Consider the following 19,442-nt stretch of genomic DNA (forward strand, 5'->3'; position numbering starts at 1 on the left):
GCATGATCTACTCCAGTCTTCTGGCATGAAAGGAGAGTACATTTAGTAAAAAGCTTGTATAATTGTAAAGGTTTTATCAACTGAATGATTTAAACACACAAAGGTTAAATCCAAGAGTAAGAACATGTCTCATGTATTTAGCTTGCACAAATTTGAACCAGTACAAAAGTTACAAAATCTCTTCTCACTCAATACCAGAACAATACATTAGTATTAAAACAGGTGTAAAATAAATACAATTGGCAGGCTTAGCTTAGCTGGTAGTAAATGCACTATGCAGAAACCCAGGCCATAATGCATTGCATGCACAGGTACATTTGTAAAAAAAGAAAATTATTATTATTATTTTTTTTGAAAAATCGATTTTTGGAAAATGAGGATCGATTCTGAATCGGACAGCATTAGAATCGCGATTCTAACTCGAATCGATTTTTTTTGACAGGCCTAGTAAATATACTGACAAGTTTGTCAACAAATAGAAACTAAAACTAAAATGTTAGGAAGGGACTAGTGGACAAGACATCCAGTATAAGTCATTTTACACTTGGTTGCATGCTGAAAATAGCCGATCTACAAGCTCACAACGCGCCGCAGCACGACACGTTGTGAGCTTGTAGATCGGCTATTTTCAGCAAGTGTAAAACCAGTCATTACGATGCCATCGCAGCCTGCCAAAATACATTTTAGTATCAACTGTAGATTTAGTCGATCTTATGATATTTAGTCAACTAAAATTAGACCAACACTAAAACATTCCAGGTGACACTAAAATGTGACTAAAACTAAATGAAAAATTAAATCAAAATGTGCTGCCAAAAACAAACACTGCTTCCTTGTCTGCTTTACAACAAACAAATACAAAACGGTGTGTCGTTACCGTGTATCTCCTGTAGTCTGGCCTGAGCCTTTTCATCGTGTTCCAATACTGAGAGTACATCTTTCACCCAGATCTCCGATCACTTTCTGCTCTTATTTAGTAGTTGTTGCAGGTTCTTTTTTTTACACTATCTGATTTATCCCGCCGTTATAAATCCCTGGGATTGAAGAAATGAGAACTCTTCTGCCGCTTCTAAAATACATGTTGTAGTCGGTTCAGACTGCGATCTAGTACTGCCCCTCGTCATGTCTGTCTGTCTGTCTGTCTGTCTGTCCCACAGAGTGATGACTACAGAACACACAGAGAGACAGACAGACCGAGAGAGAGAGAAGTTGTGAGGTCAGATGATGATGATGTGATTAAATGTAGAAGAGCAGCTCTGCCTGGGTGGAGAGTTTACTGTCACTTCTCCACCATGTCACACTACGCTGTAGCGCTGTTTTAACCCATTCTGAACGGGAACCCATTTCGGTGTTAGCACTATGTTATGCTTTATAGCTATTGAAAAATAGCAGATCTACAAGCTCATAGCGCGCCACCGAGTGGCGCGCTACGAGCTTGTAGGTCTGCTATTTTTGAACGACTGACATTTTTTTTAATCTGATCTCAGGTCAGAATGGGTTAATCAGACCAGTGTGTGTGTGTCCAGTGGAAACCTCGTATGAATCTGATCTCAGGTCAGAATGGGTTAATACGCACACGGCCATGGAAGAAGTACTCTGGTGTTTATAGTCCTGCATTCCAAGGGTTCATAATCTTTAGTTTCCCATTTTGACCTGAGGACGATAAATCTACTATAAATTGTCTTCTAAAATCTTTGACAGTTTTCTGAAAAGCCTCTGTTTCAATGTCAGTGGTGCTCAAACAGTTTCAATGTCAAGGACCCCAAAGATTATTATGTAATTGGCCTCTGACCCCCATCTGAAAATATCTTGTTCCAGCTGGGACACCCAGAAGCAAATGTTTTAGTTAAAAATGTTCGCTCTGCTATCTGCTATTTTCAAACATTTTTTGAAATATGTGGGGGTTTTTTAAACATTAATTTTAACAATACAAATATTTTCAGAGGGTTGGACCCCCCAGAAGCAAAGGTTTTAGTTAAAAACGTTCCAAATTTGCGCCACATTTTCACGATTCTTTTCAAAAATAGCAGACCTACAAGCTCGTAGCACGGCACTCTGTGCCGCGCTATGAGCTTGTAGATCTGCTATTTTCCAATAGCTAAAGTATAAACATAATCCTTGAAAGACCAAAAGGGGTTCCCGCCCAGAATGGTTTAATAGGTGTTACCGATGATATTAGCTACTAATGTCCCTGACCATTCTGGTCAGAACAGAGTCAGCGTTAGTGATACTAATGAAGGCTCTGTTCCATTCTGGTCAGAACAGAGTCAGTGTTAATGATACTAATGAAGGCTCTGTTCCATTCTGGTCAGAACAGAGTCAGCGTTAGTGATACTAATGAAGGCTCTGTACCATTCTGGTCAGAACAGAGTCAGCGTTAGTGATACTAATGAAGGCTCTGTTCCATTCTGGTCAGAACAGAGTCAGTGTTAGTGATACTAATGAAGGCTCTGTTCCATTCTGGTACAAACAGAGTCAGCGTTGGTGATACTAATGAAGGCTCTGTACCATTCTGGTCAGGACAGAGTCAGTGTTAGTGATACTAATGAAGGCTCTGTTCCATTCTGGTCAGAACAGAGTCAGCGTTAGTGATACTAATGAAGGCTCTGTTCCATTCTGGTCAGAACAGAGTCAGTGTTAGTGATACTAATGAAGGCTCTGTTCCATTCTGGTACAAACTAGGGGTGCAACGGTTTTCAACCGAAAACCGAACCGTTCGGTTCCACATGCACGGTTCAATGCGCTCTAATGAACCGCGCTATTTCGGTTTGCATTAATTCATTTATTACAGCTGCGAAGAATGTATTTCTCGGTCACACACTGGCCTACTTAGAAGTCTAGCACTCTATCGGTCACACACCGTCCTACTAAGAAGTCTAGCACTCTTTCGGTCACAGAAGTGTAGCACTCTGTCGGCCCACCCCCTACACACACACACAGACACACAGACAGAGAGAGAGACGGCATGATGAGGAGAATCCAGAACTCGTCTTTAAACGTCGTTCTTGGAATAATTATTGATCGTCATACACAGAGACACACACAGCGGAGTAACCTCGCGCCAACGGGCTTCTAAGCACGGTCGTTGTAAGTTTGTTCAGATCTGATTCTGCATCTGCACTCGCTGTTTGAGTGCTAATTAAGAGGGAGAGTGAGAGCATAAACAACCCGCAGCAGGACATTCATTCCGTCAGAAAAGTACCAACAAAATACTCCCATGTCCAATCCATGACTGTAGATAGAAGCCCTTCTTCTAATAATATAAGCATAATATCCTTAAATCCTCATGTAGACTTATTGTAAACTTTTGTAGGCTATTTTTCTGAGACACGACGCATTCACTGTGAATGACTCCCCTCCCAGGAGGCACTCTCCTCTCCTCTTTCCTGCATGTGCTTAATGCCCCGTGTGAGCGCATAGGTGCATTTATTTCCCCTTGAAAATAATGATGAGGCACATTAAAATAGCAATATAAGGTATTTTTCCCCCTTTAAAATAATGAAAAGGCAGAAATGCCTAATAAAATAATATATGCTAAAAAAAGAGAAGAAAATAAAATGCTATAAATAAACTTTTTTGAGTGGTGCAAGCCACTGCCTGACTGGGTATGAGCATGAAAACAGTGTGGTTGTTTTTCACCACCTGTGCACAACCTAACACACACGCACATTATTAACTGTATATATGATGATTTCGTGTGTGCCAGTACAGTGACACTAGTACAGTACAGTACAGTAGAGGGTACAGTAGGGCGCGTTCCTGGGGATCACTTCACAAGGGGGTATTTTTTTTTACTGTACCGAAACCGAACCGAAACCGTGGCCCCCATACCGAGGTTCGAACCGAACCGTGGTCTAACTGAACCGTTGCACCCCTAGTACAAACAGAGTCAGCGTTGGTGATACTAATGAAGGCTCTGTACCATTCTGGTCAGGACAGAGTCAGTGTTAATGATACTAATGAAGGCTCTGTTCCATTCTGGTCAGGACAGAGTCAGTGTTAATGATACTAATGAAGGCTCTGTTCCATTCTGGTCAGGACAGAGTCAGTGTTAATGATACTAATGAAGGCTCTGTTCCATTCTGGTCAAAACAGAGTCAGTGTTAATGACAGTTTTGAAGAATTACAGTACATTTCAAGCACAACTCAATACAAAAACTGGTAACTGTGAGTGGACGACCCAATAAAGCATTACACTTGTTTACAAGAGGGTCCACCATGTTCAAATCATCATAACCTTTAGAGATGTACAAATATACTATTAGGGGCTATCATTGACTTGATAGTGACTAGCCTATAAGATTTAAACTCTGACCAATGTTCTATAATAGATATTGACTATTATAAAATACATTATTTAGTTGTAAATAGGCATAATAGGGTTGACAACCTGGACAATAGTATGTTCTGTACATTTTATTTTAGGCCTATATCGGGCGGAAATACCTTGTTTACATTCTACAGAAGGGGTTCCCAAAGTGGACCCTTAGATGGGTCGGAAACCATTTTTGTACACTCTCAGAGTTAAATTAACATTGCTTTTACAATATAAATTGGGGTCCCAGAGGTAGAAATGGCATTAAATGGGGGTCCGGGCCGTAGACTAATGCATGTCAAACCTTTTCCTTGAAATTAAACTGGTTGAGAATCACTGCTATAGAGCCGTAAAGATATTCTCTTACGGGGGTCCATGGCATGTCTTTTCAAATGGGGGGTCCGCGGGATAATTATAGTGTCCTTGACATGAAAAGGTTTGGGAACCACTGTTCTACATACAGCATTATAAACTAGTTTAGTCGTAGTCCTACTACAGCTATAACTTTAATTTATATATCCCGTTTTTAGCTCAAGTTATATATCTTATAATCTTTCGCATAGCAGCCAGCAACTCAAACAACAACACAGTTCACCTCCCCCCTCCGCCATTTAAATGTCCGCCGTTTGAAGTATAATTAAAAACACCTGTGGATAATCAATGAAAACGTACGCTGGCGTGACGACCACCATATATGCTCTGTGTAAATAAATAAAAACGTCTGTGTTTACCGAATGCCGAGGCTACCTTTCAACCACCACGTTGTGCAATGTTTATAATTATATCTAGAAGAAGTTACAGTCACTTCATACAGCCTACTCACTTCATTCTTTCATTGTTTGCGTTCTCTCTCTCTCTCTGTCGGAGTCGCTCCTGCACAACTGCTGCTGTGAAAAACAAAACACAGAGAGAGACAGTGTCACTGTGTTGTTGACAGAATGTTTTGAGGTCCATTTGGTTCCTAAATAACTATCCATCCTTTACCTGAAGTCCCGACTGAACCAAAGTCAAACTGGTAAACACAATAATAAGTTTCAACCAACTAAACTGTCTCCTGCCTCGCCAGTCGCCAGGCCAGGCCAGCTGATGCCAAAAAGTAAATTCAACTGAATCAACGCCAGTGCAGTGAGTGAACGTAGGCCAGTTTCACGTTGCGATGGCGGTGGCGCCCTCATGTGGTCGTCATGTGGAAGCTCATCGTGTAGTAATCATTCAGGCGCTCAACCACCCCAAAGCTTTTTATGTTTCTTCTCCTCATTGATGCATTTAATTTCTACATCTACAATATCATGATGTACAAATGTACAATATATACGTATAGTGAGCATTGTCGGTAGGCCTACAGGTCAATTTGGTTTCATTTTACGCTCTCAAGTCAAGTTACATTGTTAAACATTTGGCATTACTTTAGAAATATCTTTTGATCAACATTTTGCCTGTGACGTCTGTCTTAAGTAATGGTGCCACATGAACATACACAGCATGGCTCTGAGGACAGAATCTTATCCAACGAAATATGTTGGGTCCGAGAGGCTAAATCCCATCAAATGGTGCTCTGAGACTGTGTGGCTCGAATGCCAAATAAATAATGGACCTCGATGAGAAAGGTTGAAAACCAAAACATACCTGACCACAAGATGTCAATGTCTCAGGAGAGGAGAGTAGGGGGATATCACCTCTGCTCCAACCAACTGTAGATCTGTTAAGTTGTATTAATGAACACACTCTACCATTACACACTGTATGTAGATCTGTTGTATTGTAGAGGGGTGGTGGGCAACTTTGAGGGACACCATATTATGTCCACACTCACTCCAGAGGGTCACAGTGCATATATACTGTTGTAGGCAAAACATAGCAGATCTACAAGCTCAACATTTTAGAATCCTGAAAAGTATGTATTTATTTTAATTTCAAATACATTTAGTTATATACTTATGTTAACGTTTTGAACTTAAATGCAAATACATTGGACATAAGACATTTTAATACTAGATATTAAGCTACTAATATAGACAGAAGTAATTAAATTCTGAAATAAATAATATCAAGCTCATATACTCGCGAGCTTGTAGGTTCTGCTATTTTTGAAAAATCGAAGAACGACTGACATAGAAACGTAGCTTTTTTTTCCAGAAAACTGTCGGCATGTAGAAGACCTTTTTAGAATCTAATCTCAGGTCAGAATGGAAAACTGTCAGGATGTAGAAGACCTTTTTAGAATCTAATCTCAGGTCAGAATGGAAAACTGTCAGGATGTAGAAGACCTTTTTAGAATCTGATCTCAGGTCAGAATGGGTTAACATACATTAAATTGTCTCTCTGCAAGCAGCCAAGTTGACACCAACGTCTTGCCCGTCTAGACGGACCAGAGCGTGAAGGCCCATTCATAGTCTGGATTATCAGTGGTGAGGTGACCACCGCTCCGGTGGTGAGGTGACCACCGCTCCGGTGGTGAGCTGACCACCGCTCCGGTGGTGAGGTGAACTCCGCTCCGGTGGTGAGGTGACCACCGCTCCGGTGGTGAGGTGACCACCGCTCCGGTGGTGAGGTGACCACCGCTCCGGTGGTGAGGTGACCACCGCTCCGGTGGTGAGGTGACCACCGCTCCGGTGGTGAGGTGACCACCGCTCCGGTGGTGAGCTGACCACCGGAGCTGAAATAACGTTGAGCGGTGGTGAGTAAAAACAGAGAGAAGGGCTGGAGCGGTGGCGGTGGTTTTCTCTTCACCGCAGCTCTTGACGTCATTTTGTAGTTCGGTGGTCACCTCAGTGACGTCATGTTGTAGTTCGGTGGTCACCCCACCACCGTAAATCCAGACTATGTATGAGCCTTGAAGAAGTCGTAACTGCAGAGAATAAACTGGAATTATGAATTACTACTTGTATTTAAAAAATGGGCATTTATCTATTGTATAGGTTAAATGCCCTACAGCCTACATAATCACTGCATTAACAACAAAATGTGAATTAGTTCCGTTTGACTCATGCTATACAATATCTTACAAGAAACCGTCTTTAATCTGGATATAGTCAACATAATAGTTATAGTAAATATTAACCTCTTCATGAGACTGTACAACACAGAAACCATCATATTATTATTATTATTATTATTATTATTATTAAGGTTTATTTAAATCGACATTCTTGGAATTTAAATAATAGTTTAACCAATTTTGGGCTGGAACCCATTATGTTATGCTTTAGCTATTGAAAAATAGCAATCTACAAGCTCATAGCGCGCCGAGTGGCACGCTACGAGCTTGTAGGTCTGCTATTTTTGAAAAATCGAAGAGCGACTGACATAGAAGACATTTTTAGAATCTGATCTCAGGTCAGAATGAAAACTGTCAGGATGTAGAAGACATTTTTAGAATCTGATCTCAGTCAGAATGGGTTAACAAACAAATCTTCTCTCCTATCCTTAACATCAAGGTTTATTTAAATCGACATTATTGGAATTTAAATAATAGTTTAACAAACAAACAAAAATTAACAAATCTTCTCTCCTATCCTTAACATCAAGGTTTATTAAAATCGACATTCTTGGAATTTAAATAATAGTTTAACAAAACAAATCTTAGATTAGATCTCAGAATGGGACTCATGTATAAGGTCTCTAAACTCTAAATGGATTAAAGACAGTCTCATCATCATTAATTAATTAATGATCACGTCTTAATTGCACTGCTCCACGGTCACACTGATCTTCCGCGGTAATATCTTCAGCGGCAGAGTGTAATCAAAAGTGTTGATGAAGGGGAAGAGCGTCTCGGTGAATGCGTGCGTGAAGGTGTGTATGTGCGCGCCGCTGTCGGGGTCGGAGAAGGACAGCTCGCCGCCGTCCCAGTCCAGCCGCACGTGGACCCTCTGAGGCCGGCGCGTCAGCGACAGGTCGGTGAACAGCCCCGGCTCCGAGCTGGCCGTGATCTTGCTCTCGTACAGCCATATGGAGAAGTAGTGGCCGCCGCGGCCGCCCTTGCGGTGGTAGGAGTCCGCCAGCACGCCCAGCGTCCAGCGCGAGTTGTCCCCGACCTCCACGTCCCAGCTGTGGGTCCCCGAGGCGAAGCCCTCGGAGCCCAGGATGTAGCCGCGGTGGTCGAAGCGCTCGGCGTTGTCGGGCAGCTGCTTCTGCCAGTGTCCGCAGCGCACGCTGGTCAGGTCGTCGCTGAGCGCGTACGTGGGGTAGGCCGTGTTGGGGTCCAGGAGGACGGGCGTGTAGGAGACCACGTCCCTCATCCTGTCCCACGCTCTGAAGGCCAGGTTGCTCAGGTGTTTGGCGACGTCGATCAGCGGCCCCGACACGGCCCGGGGCTCCTGAAGTCCCGTGACCTGGACTCGGTCCACGGTGCTCTTGTAGTTCTGGAGGAACGCCACGTGTTCGGCCTTCAGCTCCTCCTCCGTGTCTCGGATGCTGTTGGAGAGGGTCGATATGTCTCTGTTCAGGCCCTCGATCTTCCGGTTCATGGCCTGGCTCTTCTGCTGCTCCTCCTCCCTCAGCGCGGCCACGCCGTCCTCCTCTTCGTCCCGCAGGAACAGATGGAGCCTCTTGAACTGATCCCTGATCTGCGTCTCCGTGCGCCGGGCCTGCGCCGTGAAGTACGTCGCCGTTTGGTCGCTCGTCTTCTTCACTTTGATGAGGAACTTCAGTTTCTCCTGCAAGGCCCTCAGGGACTTCTGGACCTCCTCCTTGTGCTCCAGGGCCGCTTCGTCGATGGGTCTGAAGCTGTGGTCGGCGTGCTCTTCGGAGTCTCGACACACCACGCACACGGGCCGCTGGCACTCCCGGCAGAACACCTGGAACTTGAGCCTCTCGGCGTGCAGAGCGCAGAGGGCCTCGGACCCCGACGGGGTCCTCTTGCGCTTCGAGGCCCTCCGTCTCTCCTGCACGAAGGACTCGCACACGTTCTTCAGCGCCAGGTTACGGGGGGGGTTCTCCGTGGGGTGGAGCTCCTTACAGACGGGACATTGCTTTATCCCTTTCTCCCGCCACCATTCCTGCACGCAGGCGTTGCAGAAGCTGTGGCTGCACAGCAGCAGGACGGGGTCTCTGAAGATGTCTCGACACACGGGACAGGAGAAGTCCTCTTCTGGAAGAGACGACGCCGAGGCCATTTATGGCGGCGCCACAAACAAACAAACACTCGATGCCGTAAATCGGTCAACGCGGACGTGGTAACTCTTTCCTCCTCTAGAATGTTACCCTGAGGCGTGACAGAGTCAGCAGCAGGTTGTCCCGGTGGTCTGGGAGGGTCTCTGGGAGGGTCTCCGTTCCCTCTCCTGTGGCTGTGGACTCCTCACTGGAAGTCCTGTTTGATCAGAAGCTCAATCATATCCTCAGACCTGTTGACACACAGACAGACACACACACACACACACACACACACACACACACAGACACACACACACACACACACACACACACACACACACACAGGATTAAGATGATGAATTGAAAATGGTGGACCCTGTGGTAAACGAGTCTTGGTGCTTCACTCACTGCGTTATCACAGTTTCGTCCACAGAGTAAGCAGTTTTTGTATCGACTTTGTGCTTTTCGTTTTGAACTGTACCCATTCTACATACAGTGAAATAAAACAACCATTTACATGTAGATATGAGATCAAGTCAATAGTGGCCCCTAAACTTTAGGGTAGGTCTTTACAGATGCTTTAGGGCCTAAAGCATCTGTAAAGACCTGCATTTACATTTAGAACTCGATGGGGAATCCAAGCTAATAGAAACGGCAGGCTTTATTTCAATTCCTGAAAAGTTGCAATGCGAAAAATGGAAGCCATTGTTCTCAGTTCTCACGATGATAAACATAACATAGAAAGATGTTTTTACATCTTGTTTAAAAAGAAGTCTGCTTAACGATGATGTCACTGGTGGACGGGGTTTCTGAAACTGCCCACAGCCCTCCTATGAGACACAGACTGGTTTCTGGACTGCCCACAGCCCTCCTATGAGACACAGACTGGTTTCTGGACTGCCCACAGCCCTCCTATGAGACACAGACTGGTTTCTGAACTGCCCACAGCCCTCCTATGAGACACAGACTGGTTTCTGAACTGCCCACAGCCCTCCTATGAGACACAGACTGGTTTCTGAACTGCCCACAGCCCTCCTATGAGACACAGACTGGTTTCTGAACTGCCCACAGCCCTCCTATGAGACAGAGACAGGTTTCTGAACTGCCCACAGCCCTCCTATGAGACACAGACTGGTTTCTGAACTGCCCACAGCCCTCCTATGAGACACAGACTGGTTTCTGAACTGCCCACAGCCCTCCTATGAGACACAGACTGGTTTCTGAACTGCCCACAGCCCTCCTATGAGACACAGACTGGTTTCTGAACTGCCCACAGCCCTCCTATGAGACACAGACTGGTTTCTGAACTGCCCACAGCCCTCCTATGAGACACAGACTGGTTTCTGAACTGCCCACAGCCCTCCTATGAGACACAGACTGAGTAGGAAACAATTGTGGCATTTTATCATGAACATTATTGACGAGTCTGACGACCAATTGTATGTAGCTTGAAAAGTGATCCTTTAACCTCAAACCATTGATTGATTGCTAGATACACTGATTGATTGAATACCTTAATTATTAACAGTTCACATGGACAAACAGGGGAGCCCAGTACAATACACCATCGTGGTCCTCATGTACTCAAATTACTTGAATAATAAACAGACAAATATTAACAATACTGTGTAAAAGACTTCATATAATAAACAAGTTGGGGCGTGTCCAGTGTGCAGGGAACCTAGTGTATGTCAATCTCACAGATGTTATAGCCTATAGTTCATTTCCAAAGTAATCAAATTGTTAGGTGCAATTAGCAGCAAGATGATGATAAAACGTTGAGTATGTTGAAAAGAGAGTATGCGCGTGACATCATCATCAAACCAGGAAGTTATGCAGGGATGCCCTACTACTGAGTGGCCAAAAACTACTTCCTGGCCTCGACAGCCCAAACATCCACACAGAGAAGTCCTTTCTGATTGCATTAAACAACATTAAACAATGTTAAACAATGTTAAACTCACTTTGCATGTTGCTTTGCCACTCGATGTGCCATTCACTCTAAGCATGCGCATACACTATAGTAGACGATATGTGCAATTGTGCATGCTTAGAGTCAAAACATATCCTGAAATGGTAGGCCTACTTATAATTGGTATAGACTATACCAATGATAAGTAGGCCTACCATTTCAGGATATGTTTACTATTAATGATTTGAATTACATTGTTTCGGTACTTTGGCGTTTAAACTTTTAGCATTCCTACGTTCTCTAGTGTGAACTCTAAACAACTATCCTCTCTCTCAATTCAATGCAATTTAAATGACGGTGAAGTAAAACAAGGTTGGAATGAGCGGCTCCCTCTCACACTGAGGGAGAGCCCCACTTTCACAGCTTTTAATCAGTGGCGAAAAAACAGCCAGTCCTGTGATCAGGTATGACTCTCTGTCCACAATAAAGGAGACCTACCCGGCTACCCTAGCAATAGTTTGCTCTCAACACAAAGACTGTTAACTGTGAGTGGACGACCCAATTAAGCATTACACTTGTTTACAACAGGGTCCACCTTGTTCAATTCATCAAAACATGTAGAGACATACTGTTGAAGCCATTTGTAGATCAGAAACCAGAGCGGCAGGGAACAAACATTTAAACCACCACCAACACCAACACATAGCATAGCACATTTGTACAACGGAATATAACCTTATACGAACGATTTTGTTTTGTTTAATCTAAAGACGGGCTTTTCTAATAAATGACCTGAAACTACAGACTATACGGAATGTTGGTGCGTTATTAATCCGAAACCGCTCGTACACATACAAATAGACACTTCTCTGCTAAATCCGGTGTATTTACATTTTAAATGTACTATCCATTAATAAGCTCTGTTCCGTCCAAATGAACAAATAAAGTCAATTAAGTAAAGCGAGTTCTCCAGTTCTCCAGATACCGTTCCGAATTGCAAAATCATCTTGTACGACTCACTCTCCATGTTTTTCTCCCAGAGTGACTCGGTTTAACCACACAGTAAAAGTGGGTGACAAATTATAAAAATGAATGTGATCACACATTCACAAGAGAGAAATTATCTCCCCGTGTCGCATTATTTTCTTTAAGAGTATAATCGTTCCAGTGGAGATAGAAAAAAAAACCCGTCGATCGACACAAATTACAACTAACTGGCCGAAGTTGAACGATAATAAACGTAAACCTTGGACCGTGAATCCAACAACATGTTACCATAATAATGTTACGGTTCCTAAACCGTAACATTATTATACCTTATTATTATACATTATTATGTAATATCATTATACCGGTGCTCTCCTCTCCTCACACAGAAAGGTTCTTTAGAGGATCATCTGTCTCTCACAGCCACGAAGAGAAACATCAACAAACAGCCCAGCCGCGTCTACTGTTGTTCTTCTACTGCGGCCGTAAGCGAGAACGGCGCTGTCGTAAGGCGGCCGTAAATCAGCACTGTCGTGACACACTTAAAGGAACACTGCGCAATATTGCTTGAGAGTGAAACTTTGTTGATTGATAATGATTGAAGTATAGTTTGCAGAATTACAGTAGGCTACATTTCAAGCACAACTCAATACAAAAATTAAACTGTTAACTGTGAGTGGACGAGCCAATAAAGCACTACACTTGTTTACAAAAGGGTCCACCTTGTTCAATTCATCATATATTCATAATAGTCTTATATCAACACAAGTTACAATTAACTGACTGTTACACTTTGCGTTATTTAGGTCCGTACGTCTACATAACGTTATTACCTCAGTAGGAATGTTACAATTTTGTAAGGTCGGCTGCACAGATAAGAATACCCATATATTCACTAATATTGTTCAACTAAAAAAAATGGTGGCCATTTCTGTATTTTCTATTTACAGAAGAACTGGGGAGATTACTGAACCTGTTACTGAACTAACAGCAATAATTACTATCAGAAATATCAAGCTATAATTTAACACATTGTAATGAAAACAATATCAAAGGGAGTGGTCCCAAAAAAAGCATACGTGGAAAAAGTTACATTAACTTTGAAATTGAAAATTGCGGAAATTGCGGAAATTGAAAATTGGGGAAATTGCGGAAATTGCGCAAATTGCGGAAATTGAAAATTGCGGAAATTGCGGAAATTACAGAAATTGCGGAAATGTAAATTTTACATTTCAACAGTAAAGTAATATATAAAGAAGAGAAACACAAAAGTACAAAAATAACATTTTTGAATTACCTGTATTTGCTTTGATTTTTTAAACTTTCTCTAACCATTATTTTACACTTTTGGTTGTTGAAAAACAGCTTCTAACCATTATTTGACACTTTTGGTTGTTTCAAAATTTCAAAAAACATGAGCTATAAGCCTATAACCCATCGTTCTTTTCATTTTTTTTCAAATCCTCAAAAATGATGAAAAACGGCGTGCTATTTATCGTTGTAATGTATTGTATAGGCTATCATGAATGGATATTCTTTCTCTAAACTAATACTACTGTTCATATACACACTACATATGTGTACGTCTCTAAACGTTTTGATGAATTGAACAAGGTGGACCCTCTTGTAAACAAGAGTTGTGCCTGGAAACGTGTACTGTAATTCTGCAAACTGTTACTAAATACTTCAATCAATGTTCACTTCGAATAACCATGACATTTATTTTAAGTACAAACACGTTGCTGAATTCCCCCTCTAGGTGTCAGTGTTGACCTTCAATAAAAGTGGTGTGTCAGGGAGGTCTGTGCATGTTTATCATTATCAGTCAAATAAGCATCTGATGTAGTCTGGTGTAATACCATAAAACAATTGTATGAGAATCTCAATTTACCATCTCCCACCTCAAGAACACAGCAGCACTGGCTGGCAGGCTGCAGTTCGATCTTTAAATGTATTCATTTCAACTATCCACAGTATCTGAAACAGCTTATGACACCATACACTTCTACACGTCAACTTAGACATTGCTCACAGGTTTACGTCAATATATACCCACATCAGTTGGCAAAAAATAATTTATGTTCAAAGCTCCTTATTGTGACTGGAACAATTAATCTACCTGTCCATATTCGTTCAATAACATCTTTTCATTTGTTTAAAACTGTGCTGTGCTCTCACCTTGAGACTATACCTGTTCGTGTTTTCACTAGTAATCACTGTAGCAGATCCATGATGCAATGAACCATTATGTTATGTCTACGTTATGTCCATGTTATGTGAAATGTTGTTTTGTTGCAGTTTTTGTTGTGTTGTCTGGTTGAATTGTTTGTAAAAAAGTGTCTTTATGTATGAAGTGTATTTTGTGAATTGCGGAGCCCCATGAAAACGAGATGGTTCATCTCAAGGGATTGTTCATAATAAATAATTTCAGACAGACAATATGCAAATAGTTGATGAACTAACTTTCTGATGAATTGAAAATGGTGAACCCTGTTGTAAACAATTAAGTGTAATCATTTTACACTTTAGTGTTTGTTGTCCACACAGTAACAGTTTTTGTGTTGAGTTGTGCTTTCGTTTGAAATGTAGGCCAATTATGCATATGGCTACTGATAATACATCAAATAACTGTCAGCCAATTGTTTTTTTTCCCCTAACATTTACAAAAGATTCTGGCTTATAGGGGCTCCCTGACTTCTTGGGCCGATCGAGGGCCAGTTCTGTAATCCTGAAAAGATCCTATGATGTTAATTCTTCCTTTATGGGACTTATTTAGTTTTAGTTTTTTAATTTGTTCTGTATTTATGGGCATTTCCTGATGTTTCTTCGAAGATTTTGTTTTATATTTGTGCTGCCATGGGGATGTTGGGGGGGGGGGGGGGATATATGTGATATGTGAATAATTGCTTTGAAATTAATATGTTGTAAAGAAAAATCAATAAATACAAAAAAAATCTTCCTTTATGCTTTCATGATTTATGATGCACTACCTAAGGCCTGGACGTGGCTCAGCGGTCCAGGCACCTTGGCCGGTGTAGCCCGAGTCTGGCAGTGTGCCGCGGGTTCGACTCCCGATCCCGACGGCCTTTACTGCATGTCACTCCCCCAGGGACGGATTAACCCCCATGAGGGCCCCTGGGCCGGTAATATTTGCAGGGCCCCCATAGCGCGCGTGACCGTGACATCGCTCTGGATTAAGAGCATCTGCTAAATGCCTAAATTGTAAGCCCTTGCTTAGTGAGTGTCAATGCATGGAAATGCAGTTCCACCACAAGGGGGCCACAAGCTAAAATGTCAGTATTATTTAGAAACGTTTACATAACACATGTATTTAATAGTAACAGACTGCACGACTAGTCTAACTATTAAGCTCATAGATCTTGTAGGTCTGCTATTTTTGAAAAATCGACTGACATAGAACGGTTTGCGGAGCGGTCTTGATATCGGAAGGTCGCTATAGTTCGTATCCACCGGACCGGCACGTTAAAGTTACCACCGCTGAAGTGCCCTTATTGGACAAGGCATTGAACCCCTACCATGAAATGTTCTATGAGCAGGGCCTGGCTGTGAACAAGTTATTGAGCTTAGTCCAGTTACCCTGGGTAAACATAGTACCTTTCCTTTCCCTAGTCCAGTTACCCTGCAGGGTAAACATAGTACCTTTCCTTTCCTTAGTCCAGTTACCCTGGGTAAACATAGTACCTTTCCTTTCCTTAGTCCAGTTACCCTGCAGGGTAAACATAGTACCTTTCCTTTCCTTAGTCCAGTTACCCTGGGTAAACATGGTACCTTTCCTTTCCTTAGTCCAGTTACCCTGGGTAAACATAGTACCTTTCCTTTCCTTAGTCCAGTTACCCTGGGTAAACATAGTACCTTTCCTTTCCTTAGTCCAGTTACCCTGGGTAAACATAGTACCTTTCCTTTCCTTAGTCCAGTTACCCTGGGTAAACATAGTACCTTTCCTTTCCTTAGTCCAGTTACCCTGGGTAAACATAGTACCTTTCCTTTCCTTAGTCCAGTTACCCTGGGTAAACATAGTACCTTTCCTTTCCTTTCCTTTCCAACTGACACAAAGTTAAAATATGGAGCTGAAGAAGAAGTGTCATGCCCAAAAACAACACGTTCATCAAGCATAATAGTGACTTCAAGACTATTTATTTGAATGGGTTGTGATGATGAGGCAAAGGAGCAAGTTATACCTGCAAAGTCTTGTGTGAATGTCAAAGAAATACAAAATAAAATGCTAGAATAATAATGTAAAGAACAGCATGTTTTGCACACCTCCAAACATCAATCTGTGTTTTTGTGTGTGTGAATGAACAACCTTGTAATGGCATCTACTGTAACTACTACAGTATAAGTAAAAAGCTACAGTCTGGAATTTGTCTGAATGAATAAACCATCTTTATCAAAGTCCAGAGACACGGTCACAAATTAAGACATTACAACGTACAGATTGCAGATTTTACATTTTGACCGGACAAAACCAGAGGTGTCATTTCACTAGAAACAAATGACCACTTAAGTTAAAATAGCCCATTCTAAAAGCTTGTAGATCAGATATTTTCTATGTTTAAAAAAAAAGGATTGAGAAAGAAAGAAATTTACATAATAGTGACACCAGGTTGAGATAAGAGTGAATAATTAATGGTATGGCATCTAGACGAGAACACGGGTCTCTCTCTCTCTCTCGAGTTTCATTTTACACTCTCAAGAGTGAACCCATTTTGGGGCGGGAACCCCTTTTGGTGTTAGCATTACGTTATGCTTCAGCTATTGAAAAATAGCAGATCTACAAGCTCATAGCGCACCACCGAGTGGCGCGCTACAAGCTTGTAGGTCTGCTATTTTATTTTTGAAAAATCGAAGAACGACTGACATAGAAACATAGCTTTTTCAGAAAAACTGTCAGGATGTAGAGAAGACATTTTTTTTTAGAATCCGATCTCAGGTCATTTTAAAGATCTAGAAGGGTCCATTTGGCTACCGACATCATTCAGCTGGGCTGGGGACCACCTGGAACCACCTTGGTGGCAGAACTCTTGGTGGTCCAGTCCAATTAAAAGGCACCAGATAGACAGACCCAAACAATGTCATCTAGTGTTTCTGTGTAGAGCAAAACGATATACAGTTATCCGCCGTTGACGTGATTAAAAAGGGCCGTGTGGACTCTGAATATACAGTGTGTTTATAGAAACAACTGGTGAAATTAAAAGAAAGAGAGGGTGAAATGACAGGAAAGCAGAGCTGGTGGCTTACGGTACGTACAGTAATTCCACAGAGTGCACACGCAAATTAAATTAAATTAAAAGGCACGCTCACAGACACACGCACACACACACACACACACACACACACACGTCAGACGCGCCAGCCTCCCTTTTTATTTCTCTTCCATTCTCTGAGAAGCCAAAGGGGTGGAGCTACCCTGAACGTTTGAGTTAAGACACCGGCCATTTCTCTTTTCTTTTTTTTTTTGGAGCGGATCGTCCGTCTCAACCAATAAGAAATGAGCGCCGTGGTTGCCCCGCCCCCTATACCGTGGCAAAACCTTTGTCTCGTAGTTCAGGTGAAATAACATCGAAGCCAAAAAGGATGAATAAAGAACCAAAAAGGACAACTTACTTAAAGGGACACTTCACCTTTTTTGCAAAAAGATATATGTTAATGACGTTTAGAAGCTTTAGAACACTTTCCTGGGGGTATTTATGTGTGTAATATGTGGTTTTAGATATTTTAGATTGTAGCAGTGAGCCTGTTGTCTCTGATGTCATGGACACTGGGCTCACTTCCTTCCTGGACTACATGTTGTCTCAGTAAGACAGCTCTCCCCCCTATCCACAAGGAGGAGCAGTGCACCAAAGAATTATGGGAATTGTAGTCCAGGAAGGTAGTGAGACCAGTGTCCATGACATCAGAGACAACAGGCTCACTGCTACAATCTAAAATATCTAAAACCACATATTACACACATAAATACCCCCAGGAATGTGATCTAAAGCTTCTAAACGTCATTAACATATATTTTTTTGCAAAAAGGGTGAAGTGTCCCTTTAACCCATTCTGAGAAAAATATGACCAGATGTGTGAGCGTGCCCTCTTGACCTCTTAAGAAAAGTGTCTAGTAATAGTGAAAATGACATCATCAGCAAGGCTGTTGAATGTTTGCTAGGGCTGAACAATTTGGGCCCAGAAAAAAAAACTAAACAAAAATGTTTACCGAGTGGCGCGCTACGAGCTTGTAGGTCCTGCTATTTTTGAAAAATCGAAGAACGACTGACATAGAAACACAGCTTTTTCAGAAAACGGTCATTTTCAAACAGACATTTTTTTTTTAATCTGACGTCAGGCCTAAATGGGTTAAACCCCAGGGGTCCTTGAGGGTCCTAGTAAAGTGAGCATAGCGTCAACATTTTTAACACCACAAAACCTTGTATATGGGGGACCCTGGCCCCCATATTTTCAGATGGTGGTCTGCAGCCAACAGGGCTTAGAGCCAAAAAGAATCCCAAGACTGAAAATAACTTTTTGCAAATCTGCACTGATCTCATTAAATGACCCCTATGAAATCCTCAGGACTGAAATCAGTCCCCAGGACTGAGAACTTTAAGCCCTGAGCCAAATACCTGTAGAGCTTATAGGGCGTCCTTTAATTTGAAACGTTTACACTTTACACTGTCCGACCTAGACCACTGTTTTGACCTATATTTGTTGGTACAAAAGTGCAATCAGTCTGAATGAAAGGCTCTCTTTGAGAACATTTAACTTATAACTTGTAAATATAAAAATAATTTTATTTATGATTATGGTGCTTCATGGTCCAAAGATGACCTTGAACAGTGGGTATAGTCCCCCGGTTCAAATGTGATTATTTAACCCATTTTGGTTAGGGAACTCCTTTTGGTGTTTTAAAGCATCACGTTATACTTTAGCTATTGAAAAAAATCGTGAAAATGTGCCTCAAATCTTTGAATATATATATATATATACATTATTATTACAGAGTGAACATTTTAACTCAAATCTTTGCTTCTTGGGAGGTCCCTGGAACAACATATTTTCAGATGGGGGGGGGGGGGGGGGGGGGGAGTCGACGGCCAATTACATATATTTTTTGGGGTCCTTGACATGAAA

At 42.1% G+C, this 19,442-nt stretch overlaps 1 protein-coding gene across 1 annotated transcript; it reads right to left on the bottom strand.

Annotated features, from left to right (window-relative positions):
* Window positions 1-7,733: 7,733 nt before the first annotated feature.
* LOC308334384 (nuclear factor 7, ovary-like) lies at window positions 7,734-12,767 on the bottom strand. Its single transcript, XM_080791108.1, has 2 exons — window positions 12,674-12,767; window positions 7,734-9,660 (listed from the first exon to the last, which is right to left on the bottom strand). The coding sequence occupies exon 2, from the start codon at window positions 9,430-9,432 to the stop codon at window positions 7,996-7,998; it is 1,437 nt and encodes a 478-aa protein (XP_080647234.1). The 5' UTR covers window positions 9,433-9,660; window positions 12,674-12,767; the 3' UTR covers window positions 7,734-7,995.
* Between the last annotated feature and the right edge of the window lie 6,675 nt (window positions 12,768-19,442).

This window comes from Protomyctophum bolini (assembly GCF_963924005.1).
Source record: "Protomyctophum bolini genome assembly, chromosome: 19".
NCBI lineage: Eukaryota > Metazoa > Chordata > Actinopteri > Myctophiformes > Myctophidae > Protomyctophum > Protomyctophum bolini.

Coding starts and splice junctions, on each gene's coding strand:
- LOC308334384 (XM_080791108.1), bottom strand. CDS start 9,432: ATGGCCTCGGCGTCGTCTCTTCCAGAAGAGGACTTCTCCTGTCCCGTG.